Consider the following 25,446-nt stretch of genomic DNA (forward strand, 5'->3'; position numbering starts at 1 on the left):
GTTATTGTTTCTTTGAAAATTATTTTGAAGTTCAATTAAAATAATCAATTAGTAATCATAATCACTAATCAATCATTAAATTAAATAGCTCTATGGCTCGATCATAGAAGAAAGAAATAGAAGAAAACTATATCAGTACCATAAACAATTTACTTTGCTCATAGTTTGTTGCACGTAATCTTTATTTACAATTTCACGAAAACATATTTTAATAATTTACGTTCGTACATTTATTACTTAATGAATTATGTAAACATTTTATGAAAAGGTAATTAAAAATATGTCTTCCACATTGTTGTGATGTTGTTTGTGTAATATTATCGTTGACAGTTTCGTTTCGAATGGCGATATGCCCATCGTAAAATACCAGGAAATGCTATGATTCAACATCGTTGCGGTTTCAATAACAGTGACTGATGTGTTGTGGGCATTGTTTTCAGTTGGGGACAGCGACCGGGTCGCTGCAGACGCAAGTTATCAGTGAAAGTTCGTAAAATGTCGCGGGGGTAATTTGAGTAACCTGGGAAAATAATACCAAAACAATGGTTCCTGCGCCGAGTTGCCCGTTTACGTGGGACTACTGGACGGCCTCGCCGTCAGATGTGGTGGAGCTCACGTGCCTGCTGCCGAACTCTGTTTACATTCCTCTGAGGATAAGCTGGGATGCCACTCTTCAGGATGTCAAAGAGGTTAGTGACAAGGAACACCCTCGCGTGACTCACGCCTCTCGCCGACGATATTTTGACTGCATTTTGGGAAAGTGGGTCAGAGTATTGAGTAACATGTTTACAGATACATTTGTTAGGTACATTTAGAAAGTAGTTTACATTGTTTACAAAACCATGCACTATTTTTTTATCATGTAGGTAGATCTAAAAATGTTCTAGAATTTGAGACAAAAAAATGTTTTGGATACATTACTGGCTATCAAAAGTATATCAATGTTGTAAACTTCCTAAAAAGGATACTGAATAGATTAGAACATCTGTAAATATATTTCTATTGTATTTATAATCAACTCCTTATATAGTAAACACAAGTTCACATTGTCAATCAAACATTTCCTGTTATTGTACATATTTTTATATTCACCCTTTGTATTGGGGAAATAGTCCAATAATAAAGATTTCATCTCATTTAGAGAACAGGATGATGCACTCATCCCATTTACATAAATATTGAATAATATCATGAGGTAATGTGTTTACTGATTAGAAACATAAATATGATATCATTATGTGCTATGACTCGGTACTTCCATATGAGGTTGATGCACAAAAAGATCCTTATCTGTGTCAACAAAGAAATCAAAAGTTATGGGATGGTGTTTCTAACTACATACACCTATTTTTATTTTAAAGTTAACATACAAATATGTTAATGACTCGGTTATCTAGTAAACAGCATTGAAATTACATTTCAAGTTCAACATAATTCACTGAATTCAAGGCTATATCTATTTTATACAATACAAATTGTAGAAAAAACTAACAAATGTAAAATGTAGCCAGTATAACACTGAGTTGCTATGTTTGAGATCATCTGTAGTTTTCTTATTTAAAATCTGAAATGGGATTTTGTAGCATTGCATTGAATAAATGGATAAGGCACCTACCCTCCATTTCAACTATTTATCCTATGAGATACTTGCATCCTAGGTTCATGTATTCCAAAAGAAAGTTCCTAGAACACAATTTATTAGAGCAATTCAATTGCCCAGGACATTCTCGTTGAGGTTTAGTTTAGCTAGGACGCTCCGGGCAACTCTGAATATACACAGTAGTATTACTAGAAGCAATGAGTTTTGTCATGAATATTTTCCTTTCAGGACATATGGGACAGGGCCGTCAACTATCCCCTCTTTGGGATGTTGCACGAGATGTCCAGCTACGTCTTCCAGTTCGTCAACTCTTTGGCGGTACTGGAGGAAGTGGACGATGAGAACAAGCGCATCCGTGACATAAAGCCAGTATGCGGTGTGCTTATGATCGTCAAGAAGTCCATTGAAAGACCTGGAGAGCAGTTGCTGAACACACATATTAGTCATTTAATTGGAAAGCGTGAGTATTTGGTCAAATTGCTGTATAATTTTGTTCTAAAAATAAACATAATTTTTTTTCTTAATGAAACAAGTTAATTAGTTATTCTATTTTGATATTGCATACTTGTTTACAATATTCTTAGTCTAGACAGTTGCAAAAGGTTACCAAAACTAGCTCACCTTTACTAGAGCGTTTCTGTTCTGCTGATCAAAGTCCATTGACTTAACTTTCCTGGTTTTACCATACTTAAAATATCTTCCTTAGTAGGAAAACTATGCATAGAAATAGACTGTCTTGTCTGTAGATATGTTTTCAAAATTTTGATTAATTAATGCTGATTTATTATTACTTGGGTTTTCCAGTTAAAATATTCAAAAAATAATTTATGCCGCGATTTATACACTAATCATTATTTCGTTACATAACTCTATATGAATGAATGATAAGGTCCCATCCACAGAGGTTGTTGACCTTTTACATACGAGTACATAACGCGTATCTAATATCCGTCGTAACGTTTTGCGACAAACTAAACTACTGATTGTACAATTGTTTATTGTATATTGCATTGATAAGGTTATTTGTTACATCACTATTCTATGCTTTGTAAAGCTAAAGTTCGATGAATAGCGCATCCCCATGTTGTCAAGGTCAATTAAAACATTCTATAAAAAGGTCTGAGAATTTCGACCACAACATCATATGCAGGTGTAGTTATTTAAAGCTAGCTAATCGTAGAAAATTGATTCATTAAGTATTTAGTTACCTTGCATAAAAAAATAAACTATCGATCTTTTCGCCAATAATTTTCCGGTAACATTTCTCATCGTCACATTATTTTTTGGCTTTTGTTGCGAGCTGAAGTAAAGCCCACCCACGTTCTAATTCCAAAGAGCCCGTCGTTTTCCAGGGTTCAACTTTCCCAAAAATACTGTATTATTTATTTATCTCACAATTTTCTCCAACAGGCCTCAATGAATTCGACGACATCCGAAGTTCGGAAGTCAATGACTTTCGGATGCGTATGCGATACCTAGCCGAAGAGAGCCTCTTCAAGCGAGCACAGAGTACCAGGCTCGAGAGACTCCGGTACCAGTGCCCTCCGAGACTGGCTGATCATCCAGAGACGCCGACCACTTTGAATACGAACCTCAATCAACACTGCTTCTTGCTCGTCACCAAGTTTGCAAACTCTGAGGTAAATAGACCGTTTATTTGTTTATGTTTCATTCATTAATAATACCTGCAATGGTCATCATTGTGAATGGAGTGTTTTTATTTAAAGTTTTTACTATGCTATGTTTGTTGAGATAGGGAATGGCTTAGCGTTAATAGGGAGTAAGAGTAACTAAACTGTTTGGCAGTCTTGCGTCTTTCCTGTCCTATCAAAAAAATGCCTTAATTGATCTCTGAAAAATATCATCACGCTGTTACCAGATAAATGTTAAAAGAAGTATGCTATAACAAACTCCAAAGTTCAAAGAAATGTTGATACAGTAGTGTGAATCAATGAATGTACATTTTCTACGTGTTTATGAAATTCGAAGTTACGAAGGAGTATGCAATTTGAGAGCTAAACTGCTTCTTGTTTATGGTACTGCAACCTGTGTTATGTTTGCTTGACTTACTTACCTTCTCACTTAGAGAGCTACTTACTTTTTAATTAGAGAAACCTCTCTATTGCTGGTCGCAAATGTCGTATAGAAGAATGTGCTGATGAAATTACACACTACATTGTAGCGCTCAGGTGTAATTTTTCAGGAAAATAAAAGGTACCTGTAAAATGCTAGTACCGTCTTTGATTTAGCAGTGTTGTATCTGAGTAGCAGTAGGCCATTTATTCGCCACAAGTGCTTGCGCTCGCACGCAGGTCAGGCCCTCAATCGGGCCTAAAGGTAGCCGTCTATCAATCCAAATAGAGTGGACGGTCCAACCATTCCATTGCAGTAAAAAGGACCCGGCAATACCTAATCTGTACAATAATTTATATAATATGCAGTGTAACATGTTACGTCAAAAATTAAGGAAAATGTACAACTATGAATCACTATTACCTATCAACTGTCTCCGAAATATAATTAAGTATGCAATAAATGGAAAGTTGTAATAATACTGACCATATATGATCATAAGTTTACTGGCCGTTTCCTGCGGTTTTCCACCTGCTTTCTGGGGAAATATTTCCGGCTCCAAAAACATTGTCCTTTCAAGGCTCTAGATTATCAGTGTACCAAATTTCATTAAAATCGGTTCAGTACTTTTGGCCTGAAATCGCGACACTTACGTCATTTCAAAATAGTTTATCTAGGTTAAAACAAAAATACATAGAATACGAATTAAGTTTTTTTGAAACACAAAAACATCGCCACACGTGTAAATTGAAGGTCTGAATTATCAACATACAAAAAATACATCGGTTACCATGAAATAAATAGATTCTGTTATAATCTAGTTCTACACAGGCACTGCTAAAATAAAAAATCTAATGAGATCTTGTTTGTATAAAAATCGGCCAAGTGCGAGTCGGACTTGCGCATGAAAGGTTCCATCTTTAAAATTTGTTGTTAGGGAGCCTCCCTATATAAATGAGCTGTGTAACACTGAAAGGATTTCAGATCTGTACAGTAGTTCCCAAGATTCAGGAAGCGCTTTCAAGCAAACAAACCAACATACAAACAAACTCTTCAATACAGACCCAAAGCTCTGTAACGAGAGCGCGACCATATCCGTGCGACACAGCAGTATACAAATACCACGTTTTGTCTAGACACGTTAACTGTCGGCGCCTCGCGTCTCGTTATTGGCAATGACAATGAAAATCCTCAATGTTTTCACATTTATATCTCAACCGCACAAAACTACATTCGTAAATCTAATGAGCATTCGGCCATCTGACAGTTTTATTGAAACAAATCTTCCTTTATGATACCAATTCACGATGCAATTTGTAAAGCTAATTTATTTCAACAAATAACCAGTTATTTTCTTTTCTAAATTACAGCAATACTTTTGCGCTTAAATACTTGCGGAAATGATTAACTAAAAATAAGTTGTTAGTATTAAAATAAAAATAGCTCTTTGTACTGCTGACACTACCCATGAACTTTTGGGTAGTGTGTTCAAATGTATTTAGGACTTATCAAATAACAAGAATGAGAAAAGACAAGCTAAACACACCATTAATTGGCTCTGCAACATCTAACAAGATAAAGTTAACTAAGACTAATATCATCATTCATATTCGCACTGCAAAGTAAATAAATACTCCATTTGAACGTAAGTTTCTTCGCAACCTAAGTGCTCTTTCAAAGCATTAGTTAATCCTCCACGGCTGATGCTTCCTCCATCATTTGTTCGTCCTCTATCTCCTCCTCCTCTTCTTTTTCACCTTCCTCAGCCCACGTTGCTATCAGCTCTTTGCACTCTTGTCTGAAATATAAAAATAATTTTTCAAAAAAAATTGAAACGAACTTCACAATCGAATTCGAATTGAGAAGCTCCTCCTTTTTTTGAAATCGTTAAAAAAACATTTAGATATAATGGAAGGAATACAGTTTTGTAGGGTCCGTGGTTTGTTGATTTGATGTTCACAAGTTTTCCCCGATCATTGAAATAGAGGTTAAACATTTCGATAAAGTAAGGATACCACTGTTGGGGCTCTTTGCGGTTGCGTTTTGAAAGCACAGCTCAAACTATTTTCAAAATCAAATTATCAAATCGTGTTAGATAATTCGAAGTAGTCAATGTTTGATTAAAATTGTGAGGGCAATTTCAAAGTCTAACATAATAATTCAAGCCTACCTTTCTTCAGGTGTAACCATATCTTTGTTGAGCCTCTTAAGTCGAGGCAGTACGGCTAGCACCTCGATCCTCAACTGAGGATCGTCCTCTTCATCTTTCGCATCTTTATCGTCATCATCTTCCCCCCCGGTCCCTCCAAAATATGGACACCCCTTCAGGGTAAGCGTCTCGAGGGCTGTCAGTACCTGTGCATTATGATAAATTATTAGTTAGGAGTTCCAAGTTTACGGCTTAGCTCATGTCCCCCCCACTTGGTCCCCTTTTTGAGTACTGACTTAAAATCCTAATGGCAATAATGTCCTTTTCGCTCCCCCAGGAGGGGTGAAAGTTTTAATAAGAATAATTTATGTTACCCACACAGGGAATGCTGTTATTGGAAAAGTTTTCTTACCCTCAGCTTCTTAATTTGTCTTAACGTTCCAACTTTGCAATTCCTCAAATTGATGTACTGGAGCTTCGTATGCGCCTCATCGAAGCCGTTCAGTAGCTTTATAGGGTTGTTGCGCACGTGAAGTATTCTCAAATTGACACACGTCTCCAACCCTGTTAGGGTCGTTATCTTATTCCCCGCCAAGTACAAGCTATCCAGATTAGGAAAATTGAAATTCGAAATGTCCTTAATTTGGTTGAATCGGAAATCTAGAACTCGTAATGTCGGCATTTTTGTGGTGAAGTCTACACTTGTTATTTTGTTATCGGCCAGTTCTAAGGTGGATAGTTGCTCTTGGAACACGTCGCTTACTGAAGTGATTTGGTTGTTGTTACATATGATGCATTGTAGGTACTTCATTTGCTTCAAGCCGGCCGAAGTCAGCCTGTTGCCGTCGGCTTGTATAAGGATCAAGTAAGGTAGTTCGGTGATGATTTGTAAGGCGTTTATGTCTAGGTAGTTGTTGGACACGTCTAAGAACATGAGATGACGGTAGCCCTTTATTGCGTCTATGCGTGTCATCTTCAGTCCTGTTATTTTGCACTTTAAGTATGTGTACCTGTTAACAAAATTAAGTATTAGGGATTACGTTTAAGTGTATGTAGGTATGTGTGGTACATTTAAGCTTTTATATCAAAACTTAAACAAAACTATTCTTTGCAAAACTTTTGTGTATAAGGTTTCTAAGCTCTCGCGATTTGTACACAGTTTAACTTCTGATATATTGGATGTTAGAGCTATGTGCGACATTGGACATTGGAGGTCATTACTTCCTAACACAGCTAACATTAGTAGCCCTAGGGTGTATAAAGGAAGAGGACGTAATACGTTTGCCGTCTTCCTTACCCATCCCCCTCAGCAGTCTTGCCAAGCAAGCTAAGCCTGACGCTGATCTCCGACTTGTTGAGCGACCTCTCAGGGATCTCAGTCTCCTCGACAACATCGACCTCTTGTTCCTGCTCCTCTTCAACCACTTCAGTTTCAGTGTGGGCTATATTAAAATGAGATTTCAACATTTTTTCGACGATATCTCAAAGTTCGGAAGAAAATTGACTGATGTCGCAATGACAGGTTTTGACGCAAATCAATTTGACGTGTTCGATTTTTTTAATTTTGTTTCGTTTTTTATGGTCGGGTGTAGGAATGAGGTTTTATTTTGCTATGCTGTTATAAAACCTAGGGTACCGACCTTATTACAGTAACATAACAACGCGGGTTTTTAGGAGTGAAAGTTCTACTTTTTACCACTAATAGCTCTTTCACACGGCAGTCCAGTTTTCCGGGTCCGGCATTTTACTGTATCCTGCAAAACTGAACTACGTGTGAACACAGCGTCCGTTTTTGTAGGATTCCCGCTTTTTACTGGACGAACGATCCAGTTTCAAGTGACAAAACCGAATCGCACAAATCGACGGGAACAGCATTTTGCAGGATCCTGCATGCGGTTTGCTCGTGTGAACACTACTAGCATATAATATCTTTTGCGATCAAACGGGATCCTGCAAAAAACTGGACTTCCGTCTGAAAGGGCCGTAACATTTAATTAAATCGCGCAGTTTCAGCTATTGAATGAATAAGTAAACAAAGGATTTGTAAAACATGTCTTAATTAAATATGCAACATTAATGCATGTGAAATTCTATTTACAGGTACAATTCTCATCAAGCGTCCCCGCAACGCGAACCCCACAGCAGCACATAGAAGCAATCCTACGCAAGCTAGCCAATTCCTTGAACATGCGCGGTGAACATCCTCACAACTACGTTCTGAAGGTGTGCGGACGCGAGGAGTATCTCTTCGGAGACTACCCCCTCATACAGTTCCTGTACATCCAGGAGATGCTCGCGACGGATGGAGTGCCTCAAGTCATGACGGTCAGCATGGATAAACTGCCGTTGACGCGTGAGTTGGTGATCTGTGTTGTTTTATTATCTTGTTTATTTTACAAAATATAGCATCGGTATTTTTAAGTTTCGGGATATCCTTAATTAAGTTCGATAGTTGTTGTGTTTTAATTATAATGTTATTTATGGAAAATAATGAAATGTTGAAAAATGCGACTGCTCTGGACAGGCGCAACATGTTTATTTCTCCCATATGTCATCTATCTGCTGTCATCGAACAAGTAGGTACTTGAAGTAGAAGGCTAAGGTAAGCTTTACGTCGCTACTTTCTCTATAGCAGTCCACGTTCTTGCCCAAAACCTTTCTCACATGATATTATCTTTTTCTCTACTAATAAATACACTTATTTCTCAACACCCACAGTGAACCGTGACCTACCCTACTATCCATACTGCTTACCGGAGCGACGGCGTCTGACATCGGAACACTCGAACACGATGCGACGCAAGAAGAACGAGTCCGCGTGGAATATAGACAAGTATTACTCGTGTGTCGTGCAGAGTGTTAGCAAGTTGAACGTCGATCCTGGGAATGGTGCTGCGGTAAGTTTACATTAATTGTTAGCCTAGGCTTTTCCCAAATATTGGGTCGGCTTCCAGTATATCTGATTCTAGCAGTGTTATACCTTTCCGCAATTTTGTTGAAGTAGGTTTCCATGATTGGATGTAATTAAGTGAGAGTGTCTTGTATGGAGTGGATGCCTGTCTAATTTCCTCAACCCAGTTGCTTCTTGGTAAGACTGGTTGTCAGATTTTCTGGCTTCTGATTATCTGTATCATGTTCAAAGGACTAATTAATGAGACCAGCTTTCCGAAACATGGGCTCACGACGGTCACTCACTCATGGACTGAATTGCTTAATCTCATGATCGTCCATGCAAACTTAGCAATAAGCTAACTAATATGCACATTTTATGGAGCGTAGTATATAAATGAAATATAATATCTCTGTTCTCAGGTAATATGCCAAGCCGGTATATTCCACGGCGGCAAGCCCCTATGTGAAACACAGAAGACTCGGGCGGCCATCATGACGGACGGAGTGGCCGTATGGGACCAAGAGCTGACTTTCCCCATCAAGGTGTACAACCTGCCGAGAATGGCGAGGGTCTGCTTCGGGGTCTACGAGATCACGAAGAGTAAGAGTAAGAGGAGAGGAAAAGACTCAAATAAGGTAGGTTGTTTTACAAGGGTTTATTTAACTAGCCTTGTTAGTTACTGTGAGACGAATCTTGACCTGTATTGATACAATACCAATGAAGATATAATCTGATGATGCAGCCAGAAGTATCTTCTCATGAAGGAACTCCTTGATAGTTTGAATCATACATAGGAAACTTGACATACAATACATATTCATTTATGAAATAAGAATAATAAGAAAGTAATAGTAAATAAATTAAATACATGTAATTATATTTGTAACTAAGAAATACATAGTTACCGAAACTTCAAAGGACTATCAGAGAGAAGAACATTTAAGGATTTTATGTAACGTCGTTTTTCTACTCTGCAATTAGTTGTGCTAGTTTATTATGAGGCTTTTACTTATTGTTCTCATCATTGTCACAGGAGGGTGTAAACAGACTGACGTGGTCGAACACAATGATATTCGACTACAAAGACCAGCTGCGAACGGACGGCGTGACGTTGTCCATGTGGACGCACGTAGCTGACGACACGCAAGGGGATGATCTGGTGCTGCATCCCTTGGGCACGGTGGTCTCCAACCCTAATACCGACTCTTGTGCCTCGTTGCAGGTTAAGTTCTCGAAGTAAGTTAAGATATGAAATGTTAGTGATTTAACGTTTTGTAGATAAGGCATAAATAGAAAGACTTATGCTGTGACGGATTATGACATTACGCTGGTATGTTCTTCTTCATGTATCAACGTTTTGGTGCGTAATTATGTCCCTTTTAGCTTATCCAAATAGGTAAATACCTGTTGTACAGTCGCTTACATTAGTTAATGCTCTATAACCTTTTAAGCCTTCGAAGTTTTGTATTATATTTCATTTAAGTAGCAATTTTGACAGGTCTTTTTACACGAATACATATTAAACAAATAAACCACTGCTAAAAATAATGATTCCATTGATTGAGTTAAAAAGTCATATCAAGGCTTTAGTAAAGTGCCTACTCAAATGAATCAAATGATACTCGAAGATTAAAATATGTTTATTTCTTTTCAGTTACGACTGCCAATACCCCGTGCTGTTTCCTAAAGAGGAGACCGTAAAAGATTACTCGGAGGCAATAGAGACCCTAGCTCCTGACGTGTTGGAGCGACTGAGCCGCGAGTACGACAGGCTGCGAGCGACGGCCGAGAAGGACCCCATGTATGAGATGCACGAACAGGACAAGAAAGATATTTGGGCTTCGAGGTCAGTGCTATTTTTGTAATAGGTGTGCGAGCGTTTTCGTATTTATTAGATACAATTTAAAAGTATATAATTGGATCCTTTCTTAGTAATTTCGTAGCCTTAACAAAATTACTTTTTCAAATGAACATCCAATTTGCAGAAACGGTTCTGTCAATTGTTCCGTCTATATCGAAGTCAGTACTGTATTGTACTTTACTTTTGCCAGTCGCGAATATAGTGCAACTTCCTAATATTCAAATAACCCTTATAAAATATAGCCTATTTTGTGTAACATCCGGAACGGGGAAGAAGTTGTCTTGGGACGCGGTAGAAAAACCGCGAGCTGGGAACGGTCGTGTGTCTTCTTCTCGCCAGTTAATTGCAACTACTGTTACTTTTGACTTCCCACATACTATACTCTATGAATACTTGTATTTCAGAGAGCGGTTCCGCCTCGAAGCACCAGAGCTACTCCCCAAGCTGGTCTCCTGCGTGGAGTGGGGCGAGCGCGGCGAGGCGGCCAGCGTGCGGCGCCTGCTGGCAGACTGGCCTCTACTCAGAGTCGAGTCTGCGCTGGAACTGCTGGACTATGCATATGCTGACTGCGCTGTACGGTCCTTTGCGGTTAACTGTCTGGCTAGGATCAGGTTAGTTTGTAGGGCTTGTGATGAGACATGTTTCCTCCGGAGCTGCTCCCAAAGCTGGTGTCGTACGAAATGACCAGCGCGCGGCTATGCCTATGCTGACTGTGCTGTCCGGTCCTTTGCGGTCAGAAAAAACTTGCAGGTAGTTGCTTCCTCCCACATTTGAGTATTTTTCTTTTGTAGACTCTTATGAAACGTCTCACTAGTACACTAAAACTAAGATAAAACTCTTAAATATCATCGTCGCCATGCCTATTATAATATTGCAAAAGACCTCGGCCTTACGTAGATCAGATAATTAAATTTTTATCAATAATACACCAAATGTAAGATGATGTATTTTATACTTTTTGAGAAGTTATATACGCAATGTAGAGAATATAACATATTTTTATTTGTACAGTGACAACGACCTACTCCTATACCTATTACAACTGGTGCAAGCGCTGAAACACGAGTCGTATCTGATGTGCGACCTCTCCGTGTTCCTACTGAAGAGGGCCTTCAAGAATATGACCATCGGACACTATCTGTTTTGGCATCTAAGGTAAAGTATATAATATACATGTTCACTTATCACTGTTCCCAGTTGATTCTTTTGCGTCCAAATGGAACTAGTTCCTGCACCCTTATTATATGTTCATCCATCATATCTTTGATTGTACCCTTCCTGTATATCCTTTTACGTTCAGACCAAAACCTTCCTCAGAAAATTACTCTCATTTCTTTGCATCACATGCCGATTTCATAACAGCCGTCTTCTACATATTATACATTCTTTACTATTCGTGAAAGACCAATCATTCCTCTTATGGTTAATGTGTGTTTATCATTAATATTTCTTTCCTTCATCCCTTTTGAGGGTCAGCTCTCTTGACTCATAAAGATTACAGACCTACTTATTTATTTCCACAAGGATTCCTAGGACTTTCCACAATGAACCTTATATCTAGGTTAGTTTAATGTTCGTGTAGTCAAAATTACATTAATCACCAGATCGGAGATGCACGTGCCGTCAGTAGCAGTTCGGTTCGGGCTGATGCTGGAGGCGTACTGCCGCGGCTGTCAGGACCACATCAACAGTCTCACGCGACAGATCACGTGTCTCGATAAGCTTAAGTGTAAGTTTTTTATGTTCGAAGTAGTTTATTTTCATTTATCTATTTACTTTCATAATCTTCACCGTCAGGCGCTACCTAGTTAGCCTGGAATCAGTCAATAGTTTATTTTATTAGAATAATCATACAATCAATTATTATAACAATAATTTGTCATTTTGTTTGGATCATGGTTAGTGGGAAGTTTTAATTTCTTGTTTTTCTTTTTAATGGTTTTTAAAACATTTGTGGTGTAATTACAAAAAATAATAACAGACTTCACAATGTGTTCAAAAAAAAAAAATGAATGCGATATTTTTTGTAACACTCTTATTGTATCCGATTTGAAAGATTGAGGCTATATTGTTTATTTAGTCATCTTTTTGTGAATTGTGTAATAAGGCTACTTGACTGAACGGACTATTGTTGTAACTCGTAATAATCATGTTATATGTGAAACTATCATCATTATAACATTATGAGTGTTCTTGGAAAATGGGCAGAAGATACATAAAAAATATGCTCTGTATTATTGGACAAGTTTTCTATTGTTTTTTTTTTTTTGGTATTGTTTAATCGTCGTATTCTTCAAACGATGTAGGTCTAGATTTTTTTAAACACTTACTAAAAATTGCTCTCTCGTAATTCTAAATGTGAGACGTCTTTTTTATTGTCAACCTAATGAGACCGCAAATTGTTAAAGAAAACCAGTTTTGTCATTATTTTGTGCTTACATTTTTATAAGTTTATTGAATTCGTATGTCTCAATTCGATACTTTAAATAACTAACTTTTTTTTCTGTATACCACAAATTCTTGTCACAAATTATAATATGCCTGTAAAATTTGATATAAATGTCATTCTAGTAAACAAAATGTCATAAATTTCGCCTATCACCGTTCCACGAACACAATACAGTTGTCTGAGCAATATTTTGGCTGTGTTAGGGGCGAGTCAGTGCGTGCGGAAGAAGAAAGAGATAAAGCAAGCTCGAGCGGCCCTCATTCACCACTTACAAGAGCAGCACTGCGTCGAAACACTCTGTGATTTTGTGTCGCCGCTTAACCCTAGCTTTGTGTGCAAGCGCATCAAGTAAGTGCAATAACTAAACGGCTAGCCCGCTGGTGAAGCTGTGAAGAAACCTTTACACTGTTTAAAACCTATTGGAATACAAAACAGGACTTTGAACTGTCATTTTTGATACTTTTTGTCTTTTTGAATTGTTTAATTGATGTATTGGTTGAACAATGTATTGAATTGATTGTTAACCGCTCAAGTCCTGCTGAAACTCAGTTTCAGACAATTTTCTACTTTAAATTATTTACTCAAGTATCAAGATTTTTTCTTTTAACTGTCGGACTTGAACGGCAGAGAAGATTTATATCCAACAATTATATTTTCTCTCTTTGCGAATGTAGATTTTACATTTGTTTTTCTTGTATTTTGATGATTTTATTTATATGTTAGGCCCGACGATTGCCGCGTGATGGACAGTAAGATGAGGCCGCTAAAGCTTCGGTTCGAGAACGCGGACCCCACAGGGTCTGATATTAGCATTATATTGAAGATTGGAGATGATCTCAGACAGGATATGTTTACGCTGCAGATGTTGAGGATTATGGATAGGCTGTGGAAGAATCACGGATATGATTTTAGGTGAGTTATTTTCGCTTTACGTACCAGTAACATGAACTTTATGTGATAAAATTCATGCCATTTTTTATACCAAGCTGCAACGTAATGAGAATTTCCTAATATACAATGAAGTTGTCGGAATATTTTATTTGCATCCTCTACAATTATTCAGCTAGTTTGGCGCAACTAATTGACCTTCTACTAAAGTTGGTCAAAAAATGTCCGTACTTTACAATTGCCTATTTATATCAGCATTAGCGGTTCTCTGCATGCGGATAAGAAGCCTGTGTCCTTTCTCAGGCTCAGACTACATATCTGTGTATCAAATGTCAGTAATGTTCTTACATGAAAGCACGTAGATACGAGAGTTCATTTTGATTATTAGGTATTTGTACTAATGTGGATTCTGAGATGATTTTTCTCTTCAATAACTATGTTTTCCCCACCAGAATGAACCCATACAACTGCATTTCGATGGAGTACGCGGTGGGTATGATCGAGGTGGTGGAGGACGCGGCCACCGTCGCCTACATACAGAAGCAGAGCGCACTGTTCAACGCCGCCTCCACTATTTATAAGTCTACTTTATTACGTGAGTTCTGTGGATTATTTGTTCAGTATAACCTTTTTGAGAAAATAAATTGATTTAAAATATATAGTTACTAATTTGTTCAAAAATTGTTCTGAATTTTTCGTAAAATCTGTGCACATATCGATTGAAAATTTTGACTTAGGTTAGGTTTGGTTTAGGAAATTTGAAGTGCAGAGTACGACACAGAACAAATGGTTGCTATAATAATTCAATAATTTCGTAATGATTACACAAGTTATTAGCTTCATACAAGAAGATAGCAATATAACGGGTCATTTAATACCTTTTTTCAATAACAGAATGGCTCCGTCGCAACACGGAGAACAACGAGGCAGCTTTCAACAAAGCGGTGGAGGAGTTCACGATGAGCTGCGCCGGCTACTGCGTCGCGACCTACGTGCTCGGCATCGCCGACAGACATCCCGACAACATCATGGTCAAGACTAGCGGCCAGGTCAGTTACACTACCAGCTGTACCTTGTACATGTTCAGCGAGGAGTTCACGATGAGCTGCGCCGGCTACTGATATCTCTCCAGTCGTGTCGGATAACCGTCCCACTCAGTGCACCTATGTCTGCGCAAATACTTGTGCACTATGTATCCTGCGCAGCTGGCCGATCTCCATATGAGAACGGCCGCCGTGGTAGACATTCGGCCGAAATGCCATCATCAATCATCAAATGTTAAACAAATACTTCACCATTAGGACTATCATTAAACTTCTGCCCATCTCGATCTTCCATAGACGTGGAAATTATTGATAAATTGAGACATCCACAGTGATAATTCCACATGTATTTTCCCTATACATTTTCAAGATTTGTCTACAAAGTTGTAATTTCCACACACCATTAAAATTCTTTCTTTCTCCACAGCTATTCCACATAGACTTCGGTCACTTCCTAGGGCACTTCAAGCAGTGGTACGGGTTCAAGCGCGAGCGAGCACCGTTCGTCCTAACGCATGACTTCATACACGTCATCAATAAGGGACAGAAGGGATCGGGAGACAACTTGCCTATAGACTTCAAGATATTTAGGGAGCATTGTGAAACGGTGAGTAAAGTAAAATGAGAGCTTTCTGAGATTTTTTTTGCACCTCGTAGGTTGGAATAAAAAGGCTGTTTCGTCGTATTTTAGGCCAATTTTACCAATAATCGTTCACGTAATAAGTCGCTTAAACGACAAGTGTTTTACTAAGCGTAATTTTCTTTAACCTATTTCTATCTGACCTTGCTTTCGCCATCCATCGTTTAACAGAATTAATTAATTAAGGCTATTCGTGTTTCTTAATTTATGCTAATCGGCTGTATTTCTTATTTGGTCGTTTCTCTTAAAATAGGCCTTAGATGTCTTATTTGTTGTGTAATTATAAACTAACAGTTATTTACTTTCTGGTAAAACGTATATTACTTTATCGAAATGTGTGGTCTAAACCTCATCTGTTTGCTTACCAGGCGTTCAAAATCCTCCGCAAGCACGGGCACCTGATTCTGTCTCTATTCTCAATGATGATCTCGACGGGTCTGCCCGAGCTCAGCTCAGAGAAGGATCTGCAGTATCTCCGTGAAACTTTGGTAAGTGCATTATTATAGTTATTGTTCACCTTCAATTGAGTTCCGCATGAATAATACAATATTAATAGTCTCTTAAAATATATTTCAATCTTCTATGCAATGAAATAAACTCATACTCTTTAAGTTAATTTATTTTTCATATACTGTGTTAATCATTCCTTCAAGGACGTCTTGAAAAAAGCTTTAAAATAAGACGAGAAGAGAAGACCCTTTACAATAGTAAATTCTCCAAAATTATAATAGTCCCATTTATCCAATTTGGGATTAAATTAAAAAGCAATATGTAATCTCTCCTTTAAAACAGGTAATGGACTTATCAGAAGAGAAAGCACTAGAGCACTTCAGACAGAAATTCAACGAAGCTATGAAGAATAGATGGCAGACTTCCTTCAACTGGGCTATCCACAATATCGACAAGAACAACTGACAGTGACCCGCGGCCCGCCGCCTCTCTGACAAACGTCACTAGGTAACTCTATACACACACTTTTATCTCAAAAAGTAGTTTAGCCGTACATGTAAAGTTACTACTCGCCTAATCTGTATATAAAACACGGTAAACTTGCTTCAGTATGAGGTAAAAGTGTGTGCGAAAGTGAGCCGTAACACCATCAAAACAAAGTCTAAATTCGAAACGATTTGGCAAACGTAATAAAAACTGCGATGAAATTACAAGCTAATTGATATTGAATACTAATCATCTTGGCATTTTAATCAGTTCTCACCGAACGTTCATTAGTATACATTTTTCGAGGTTTTTAATGAACAGATTGTGCTATCAAAGTGTAATAATGGATCATTTTTTAATTACTATAGTGATTAGTTGACAAGTTAGTCATGCCTTATGAACTTGAGTAACATTTGAAATCGTTGTACAACTTATACACCAAGAAATAATAGTAGTTAGCTTATTGACTTAGCGGAATCATTTTTCAGCGCTGTGACAAACATATTGGTCAATTATAGCGTATATATTGTTGTTAATGCTTAAACAGACAGTGAGTGTTATCGACATCATCACTATGATCGCTCCCTATGCTAAAGCCCAGAATCAAGCAATAGGCGAAGAAATTTTTAACAACTAATATAATTTCGTTATTCAAACATCTCTTAAGTTACTATTCAGTGAGTCTATTGGTTGTTTAAGAACTTCGCTCTTGACTCTGGGCTTTGGACATTTATCTATGTTACAAATGTTTCTTAGCATAAACTTGTTACTGGCGATCGCTTAACAAGTTATGGTTGAACACATCTACCACTCGCCCAACTACCTATATCGAAATGAAGGAACTGCTAAACTAACAGAATATTCCCGTTCACATGAATTAGGTATTTCTACTACGCTCGATATACAGTAGGTACTATAATGTTCGTTCAACTAGATAAATGAAGTGTGTTTTATATTTGAAGGAAGGGAAGATATTTCGGATCTGATATCTATTTCTAATTTCAAAACTGTTGTATTAATTTAAAACAGTTTTTCTTTTAACCGACTGCCAAAAAGGATTATGTTTTTAATTACTACAACAAAACCTCTTGCGACGATAATGAATTATTCAAATTGAAAACATACCTGTGAACGGGATGAGGTTGTCCAAGACTGAAAATATTATGGAAAGTCAATGACGCGAGCTACCAAGATGGTCACTCACAATAAATATTTTAATTAATAAGAAATTGCTAAAATATCGCGACATACAAGTCTGGAATAGAGACGATCATAATATTGTTAGTTGCTATAGTTACTGTTTGAAAATTATAACTGGTAGACCAATGTGGAAATTAGCGATAGACATTTGCGCACACGCATATTTTCATACACTGCTTATGTTAATTTTGAACTGTATAATATTAGCGGAAAGAAAACGGTTTGTGTACTAATTTACATCTTCGAATTATGAACTTCAAAAATGTATTACTACTTCATAAAAAATCGGTTTCGACATTTCCATGTCGCTCATTATTTCGGATTAGTGAAAAAATATCATTAAGTCATCATTTTTAATGATCATTACCAAAAATTGGTAATACGAAAATAATGAATGAACTTCTGGAATTCCAAAAATGTAGTCATCAAGATTTTGTGCAGTTTTTCAATGACGTCATCATGTAGGATCTTCGGAAGGTAGTAAGGTTTGCGGCGGCAGATTTGGCTGTGATATAAGTGCGCTGCGTACGCGCATATTAGATGAAGGACTTGCTATTAAGGTGTTTAGTTCGGAATCGAGGTTAATACGTCAACACTGAGGGAAAGATTGAAATATGATAATCAATAATTGTCTAGTATAAAGTTTTTGATGTTTTAAATTATTATTAGAACTATAAGCTGCATAAAAGCGGCTCGATTTTCTATCTTGAAAATATTAATTCTCGTTTGGACTAGCAGAAATCCTTCAAGAGATAAAAAGACGGGTTATACCCATCTAAAATTTAGATTTTAAAAAATTATATGGATTTGTATTTAGTTTAGATGTTAGAGTTTGGATCAAAATTTAATTTTACTTTGTAGATTAAGGCATGCGTATACTAGTTAATGGTAAGGGTGTTTGTGAAAAGGGAAAGATGATAGGAAGGCCGCCGCAATCCTGAAACTTGATGAGAAATGTAAGGAAAATAGTGTAGACTCTTTTGTAATGCACGAAATATAGGTAATTTGGTATATAAAAAGCAGAAAGTCATTGGATTCGAAAGAACCTGGCAGGAATAGTTGTAAGTAGGGTTGAATATAGTGCATTTCAAAAGAGTACCTCCTAACATAATATTAGGCGAATTGCTCTCATTTTTAAGCGTAGATTTAATTAGTGAAACAATCATTTTTGCACGTTTCGGGTCCCGCGATCAACAGCGACAATATTCGTTTATCCACCCTGTGTATCGAATAACAATTAAAATATATTAGGTTATCGAAATATCGATACACAAATCGTAAACGAATTTTGTCGCTACTGGGAAATAATTTAATTCATAGGCTTAGCAGTATTATATTGTCATATATTCGTAATCAGAGTAAAAAGAACTCGCTTTTAAGTTTTTTTGTGTAACTTCGCGCTACCTCAAGCCGTCGTGTATTCATCGATATCGATTAATTTGCAGCACTTACGTTTTTCATTCATGAAAATATATTGAGAAAGTCTTACTTATAACACGGAACAAATCCAATCTTTAAATTAATAGGACAAAGTAGAAATAGCCGGATTATATCAATAACTAGTTTCGATAATCCCAGCTAATACGTTAACTTATAGAATAAACACATTAACCGTATAGAAATTAATAAAATAAGACACATTTAGCACTCTGAACCATAGAGCAACACAGGCCACCGGCGGACCGGAGGGGAGTAGCCATACACAGGCGTTCCCCTCTGTCAAAGTACAAGTCCAAATGGTCCTATGCGTACAATAAAACTAGTTGCAACTAAACTATTCGCTAGACTAAATCTAGTTGCGTGAGTGAATCGACGTCGTCGTAAAAAATGCCGAATTGTTCTGTTTTTTGCTGCAAAAAGAGATCTGCCACGTCAAATTTACAAAAAGATGGCGTTACCTTTCATATGTAAGTAATTTTTAATTACGTTATTGCTATTTACTTCTTATAAACTTAAAAACTGCAATATTATCAATCGTGTTGTTTCGGATTTGTTTACCAACTAAGGCCGTGCGTCTTCATACAAAACGCGGATCGGTCGAGCGACAGATCCGAGTCTTTTTCCTAGAATTCGCTGTCACCGAGCGAGTGTTGTTGCCGGTTTGTTTGTAGATAGTTATCGATGAAAATGAGAAAGGTCAAGTCAAATCGGAGAAAGTTTTGAGATTAGGTTTTCTGATTTAAATAAAAATTACTGAGTGAGAACGTCAACTACATATAATGTGTTTTTATTTATATATTGCAGGTTTCCTAAAGATCCAAATTTAAGAAATATATGGAAGACATTTTCTCATAACAGACCAACCTGGATTCCCACAAGAAATAGTGTCATTTGCTCAAATCATTTTAAGACCTCTGACTTTCAAGTGTTGGCGAACAATAGGAGGAGATTAGTCGATGGCGCCAAACCAACCGCCAACTGTATTTGTTCCGTAAGTTTTTATTTTATTCATGTGCAAGGTCATAGATAATATAATACTAGCTTAGGTAAACGAATAGTACATTCCACATGATGTACCTCGTTGACGTTAGTCATAGTGGTGAAATGAAGCCTACATTTTAAACTTAATCTAATTTTCCAGAATCATCGACAATCATTAAATATACCAGATGAGAGGTTATCATCTAATGGGCCCATTAATGACACTCGGACTATTCCTAATTCATTGACATCACCGTGTAGATCGTCAACTCCTCAAAATGTGAGTTGTTTTTAAATCGTTTATTGTAGAATCGCATATTGATAAATTTGTCATTCCTTCTATTTTACTGTTGAGATTAAGTAAATTATGTAAAGATATGATAAGAGATAATTATTTATTCATTTGTTTTCAGACTCAGTCAAAGGAAACATCTAAAAAATCTGCTTCAATTCCCACTACTGCACTTACACCAAGAAAAGAAAAATGCAGCAACAATTAGATTGTCAGAAAAAAAAATTAAAAGGCTACAAGCTAAAAATCTTTTCTTAAAGAAAAAAGTTGCTGGGCTAGAAGAAATTCTTCAGAGTTTAGATGAAAAAGCTTTGATAGATAAAGAGGAAAGGATGGTCCTGGAAAAAATAGGCGTTGAAGAAGCAGAGCTTATTAAGCGTCAATTAAAGAAATGTAAAAGTGGAAAGCTCTCACGAGCCAAGTATTCACCAGAACTGAGGTGTTTTGCTCTAACTCTCAACTTTTATTCCCCCAAAGCTTACAAGTATGTTCGTAAAACGTTTGGGACGTGTTTACCTGCTCCGCGTACTTTAACTAAATGGTATAGTAATATTGATGGACGGCCCGGTTTTACCAAAGAAGCCTTGGCGGCCTTAAAATATAAAGCCGATGCCAATCCACATAGTAAAATTTACTGTACTTTAGTTTTCGATGAAATGAAAATAAAGACACAATCACATGACAATCCAAGTGGTGACAGACGATTCGGATATATTGATTATGGTTTCGATTTAATAACTGATAATACAGATGAAGCTACAGATGTCCTAGTTTTTCTATTAGTAGGCATTAATACTCCATGGAAAGTCCCAATCGGATATTTTTTAGTTAAAGGTACAAGTGCTAAGTTAAAAGCTCAACTTGTAACTAAAGCGTTTGAATTAGTACATGAAACCGGAATAGAAATAAAAGCGTTAACGTGTGACGGCGCAAAAGCAAATTTAGCGATGGCTACGGAACTGGGTTGCTGCTTAGTTGCAAATAAATTGCAAACTACTATATTAGATCCCACAACGGGGCAACGAGTTCACTTTTTTTTAGATCCAAGTCACATGTTAAAATTAATTAGAAACACTTTTTGTGACTACAAATGTTTTTACGATGATAATGAAAATAAAATTCAATGGTTATTTGTGGAAGCATTACATAAAATACAGGAAGAAGAATTATTTTACATGGCTAACAAATTAAAAGCAAATCACATTTATTACAAAACAAAAATAATGAATGTTCGCCTTGCAGCACAATTGTTCAGCGGAAGTGTTGCTGATGCGCTTTTGTTTTGTGAAAAAGAATTACATTTATCGGAGTTTAATGGATCAACTGCAACTGCGAAGTTTATTTCACTGATAAACGACGTTTTTGATATATTGGATTCCCGGTCACGTCAAACTGGTTATAAAAGAGCATTAAACCATGAAAACTTTGAAAGCTTTTCGAAAAATGGATGAAGCTCAAAGCTTTTGTTGAGCTTATCAGCCCATGTAAAGAAACGCAACGGGGAGTCGCATAAAATTAAATTAGTAGATTCTCCTCGATACACGGGTTTTTTAGGATTTTTGATCTGCATTGAGAGTACCAAATCTATCTTTCGAGATTTAATACAAAACCAACAAAATGGCCTCAAATATATGCCACTACATAGGATAAGCCAAGATCACCTCGAACTATTTTTTTCCATAGTAAGGAGTCATGGTGGTTATTGCGATAATCCCTCAAGCTCCCAGTTTGAAGCAATTTATAAAAAAATTCTTGTTAATACAGAATTAACACAAACGGGAAACGGAACGAACTGCATTCCATTGGAAAAAATTACGATACTGAATTGCACATCTGCACTAGAAAAAATTAATGCTTCAACAGTACGACAATACAATAGCAATGACGCTACTGACGAACACAATTTTGATAATTTTACTGACGATTTAATTGATGAGATTGAAGCTCTAACTTTTTTATCCCCTTTGCGGAAAAAGTTGTGGAGTACATAGCGGGATATGTTATTTTCTCAACAAAAAAAAAAATTAAATGCAATACGTGCATTAAAGGTTTGCTTGGGCCGATTGATGAAAAAAGTTTAATTCACCAGAAAAGCAAAGGAAAGTTACTGTATGCCTCAAAAGAAGTTATACTTTTATGCCGGATTTGTGAAAAAGACATAAGAAGACATTTAAGTGACGACAATAAACCTACACGATCTTGTACCACACATGAAGTTGTGACACGTTCCTTAAAACAATTTATTGGCAAAGACTTGTTTCCCTCAATCAGTTACCATTCACACGAAAACGATTTTACAAATCATAACTTGGAATTAGCAAGATTAATAATGCAAAAATATGCTGATACAAGAATTTCTTTCTTAATGAAAAACAAACCCCAAAAATGTATTCGTCATATTTATAGAAAATTAATCCATTTTAAAAACCAGTGATAGTTCCGTATCAGTATCTTATCAGTAGTTTTTAAAAAGGATTAGTTTTATGTTATTAAAAAAAAATGGTAATTTTATTTGTTATATGTGATTTGATTATACATAATAAATAAAGTCAATAATAATATCTGCCTTTGAATTTAAAGCTAATTTCCCTAACCGAGTTTTTGAATTTATCGATAATGCGTATCGACAGTTGTACAGCTATGGGTGTAAGGACTTGTTAGTGTAGTTGCGTCATATTATTATACTATTATGACACGGATTGTTTAAATGTGTGTGTGAAATTGTTAGTGTATTTTTCAATTGTCAGAGTGTGCGTTTCGTAGTGACATAGAATGTTTTTGTGTGAGAATTTGAGAATGTGTGATTTCCCCCCGCAAAAAATGACAGACAGTTTTGTATCGGTAAAAAACGCAATGGCTACTCCCCTCCGTGTTGCTCTATGCTCTGAACGCTCTAGTGAAAATATACACGACTCGAACGTCGATTGATATGAATTATTATAAATGAATATGCCTTATCATAATACTTTAGAGTTAAGTTGTTACACGGCAGTTGTGAATGATTTAGGTGAATTTGTCATACGTCTATGGGTTTTGACTAAAAAATAACCTTTTTAGGACAGATTTTTCAATCATCCGGTAACTTGTATCTGCTGAATAAATATGGCGGTGTAACATTTCCCATACAAAAGCTGTTAAAACGTCAAATATATTCTTCACATAAAAGTTATCTGGCCATTGAAAAATCGTCTCCTAGAAACATAACTTTCACATTGGTTACGTTGCAATGTAGACAATGGCTGGTCATTATTTAAAAGTATATCGTTTTTGCATGTTTGCACAGATCTCGTAATTTTATTCATAGGTGTCTACGATTTTTTTTTAATAATACGACGAGGTCATCTGGATTGCAACGCTAATATGAAGGTGATTGTGTGTCTCGTTTTTTCTTATATTTTAATAAATAAACATTCTTGAATTTAAAATAAAAAAATAAACACTGAGACCAGAAGTTTGAAATCAATAAATAAATAAATAATTGATTTTAAGTATCAAGATTGTTTAAAATTTTCATCAGAATTAAACAACTGGCAATTAAATCAAGAAGAAATGAGCTACACATTAAAATATTCGCATCGGTAATCCGTTAACAATTTATGAAAAAATAAGCTAATTTTCAATGAATAATTAGTTCAGTCATACATTATATAGCATGTCAGTTGTCTTCAATATCCATAGTTTTAACGATTAGTCTACACATAAGTCATTTCAATAGTAATAGGGTATTAACTAGATAATATTATATGCTCTCCCAAACCGTATATGCTGGCCACTGCTTGCATATAAAACCTTTTTCTAAACACTTTTTTTTATAAACACTTCTAAATACGAACTTCTTTTTCGTTAACCTTCGAGATGTTCTTTTAACGAGTTTGGTTCATGTCATTTTTAGCTAGGCATAAGCCACGCATATTAGGAGGACCATTAAGAAGCGTGTGATTTATGGTAGATTTACACAATGCCTGTTTATGCTCTGTAATATTTGACAAATATGGCCCACAGAACGATGAAATTACTAGACGATACAAACCTTTTAGTTCATCAGGAATTAAATATTAATTATAATAATTTCATAATATTTCTGAACAAAAAAGGACCCTATTTGTTTATGTTATATAGTTTACAGTTTCTTCTTCAAAAGCCACAAAAGACAGAATAAAAATGTTGCCTTTACCTAAATTAACATATCACCATAGAGCTATTCAATAGTTATAGATAGCAGACGTCAAACCTTTGTACGGTCCGTAGTTTTTGTCACAGTTTCTTTATGAAAACATGTTCTTTTAAAAGATAATAAAAAGTAGTTAAGTCAACAAAAAATTTAATTAAGTCTGTGGTATAGTTGTGGTAATTGTATATTAAAATGAGTTTAAAGTTTGTCATATATTGAGTTGCAATGAAATGCTCTTATTTGAAACATGGATGTAATAACAAATACAACATTGACTAGTCGTTGTTCTACAACATTGGTCGTTGTTGCTGGGGAGTTTGTTGCGCCACTTCTTCCCAACAAAAACACATTTGAAGTGGTGAAGAGCGAGCTCTCTTGGGAGGCGGATTTATATAATTTTGTCATTTAGACAGTGCTGGTGTTTTAGAGTATTTTGATTAAATGCTTTTTAATTTATAATTTTAGTACAGCTATAGAAATTTGTTGACAAAAACATACGACTTTCAAAGGTTTGTTGATGCGTTCAAAGCACTAAAAGTTGCGTTTATGTGACATGCCGCTGCAATTATTATCGTTAAACACAAGGTACCGTTGGACATAGTGTTACTATCTAGTATTTAATTGTATCTACAACAAGAATATGAGACGAATGTTGTGGTTGAGACGGGGATTTTAGGTCAATATTCTACTATCGGCTGAAACAGTATATTGGTTCTGGTGGCCATTGTTATTTACGTTGAAACTCACTGGAACAAAAAAAAAATATTTTTCTTTTCTTTAATAATTATGTTAAACCAAGTTAAACTGATCTATCGAATATTATTTTGATT

The 25,446-nt window shown here is 36.2% G+C and overlaps 2 protein-coding genes across 2 annotated transcripts; one reads left to right on the forward strand and one right to left on the reverse strand.

Annotated features, from left to right (window-relative positions):
• The first annotated feature begins 104 nt into the window (after positions 1-104).
• Positions 105-16,558, forward strand: LOC110372682 (phosphatidylinositol 4,5-bisphosphate 3-kinase catalytic subunit delta isoform). Its single transcript, XM_064036264.1, has 19 exons — positions 105-268; positions 441-689; positions 1,829-2,060; positions 3,011-3,240; positions 7,923-8,175; positions 8,541-8,719; positions 9,135-9,350; positions 9,749-9,951; positions 10,370-10,561; positions 10,981-11,187; positions 11,588-11,731; positions 12,181-12,305; positions 13,229-13,373; positions 13,749-13,937; positions 14,366-14,508; positions 14,808-14,962; positions 15,384-15,563; positions 15,965-16,084; positions 16,389-16,558. Exons 2-19 carry the CDS (start codon positions 543-545, stop codon positions 16,509-16,511), a joined length of 3,183 nt encoding a protein of 1,060 aa, XP_063892334.1. The 5' UTR covers positions 105-268; positions 441-542; the 3' UTR covers positions 16,512-16,558.
• On the reverse strand, positions 4,840-7,321 carry LOC126054281 (leucine-rich repeat-containing protein 23-like). Its single transcript, XM_049839182.2, has 4 exons — positions 7,120-7,321; positions 6,235-6,832; positions 5,844-6,028; positions 4,840-5,471 (listed from the first exon to the last, which is right to left on the reverse strand). The coding sequence occupies exons 1-4, from the start codon at positions 7,287-7,289 to the stop codon at positions 5,360-5,362; spliced, it is 1,065 nt and encodes a 354-aa protein (XP_049695139.2). The 5' UTR covers positions 7,290-7,321; the 3' UTR covers positions 4,840-5,359.
• Positions 16,559-25,446: the final 8,888 nt, after the last annotated feature.

The sequence above is a fragment of the Helicoverpa armigera genome, chromosome 9 (genome assembly GCF_030705265.1).
Source record: "Helicoverpa armigera isolate CAAS_96S chromosome 9, ASM3070526v1, whole genome shotgun sequence".
NCBI classification, from domain to species: domain Eukaryota; kingdom Metazoa; phylum Arthropoda; class Insecta; order Lepidoptera; family Noctuidae; genus Helicoverpa; species Helicoverpa armigera.

Bases quoted from the DNA above. Each gene is read 5' to 3' on its own strand.
- LOC110372682 (XM_064036264.1), top strand. From the start codon at position 543: ATGGTTCCTGCGCCGAGTTGCCCGTTTACGTGGGACTACTGGACGGCC. The intron at 8,720-9,134 runs GTAAGTTTACAT...CTCTGTTCTCAG, and splicing joins ATCCTGGGAATGGTGCTGCG to GTAATATGCCAAGCCGGTAT. The intron at 11,732-12,180 runs GTAAAGTATATA...ATTAATCACCAG, and splicing joins TATCTGTTTTGGCATCTAAG to ATCGGAGATGCACGTGCCGT.
- LOC126054281 (XM_049839182.2), bottom strand. From the start codon at position 7,289: ATGTTGAAATCTCATTTTAATATAGCCCACACTGAAACTGAAGTGGTT. The intron at 6,833-7,119 runs GTAAGGAAGACG...TTTTGTTAACAG, and splicing joins AAGACTGCTGAGGGGGATGG to GTACACATACTTAAAGTGCA. The intron at 5,472-5,843 runs GTAGGCTTGAAT...TTTATATTTCAG, and splicing joins ATGGTTACACCTGAAGAAAG to ACAAGAGTGCAAAGAGCTGA.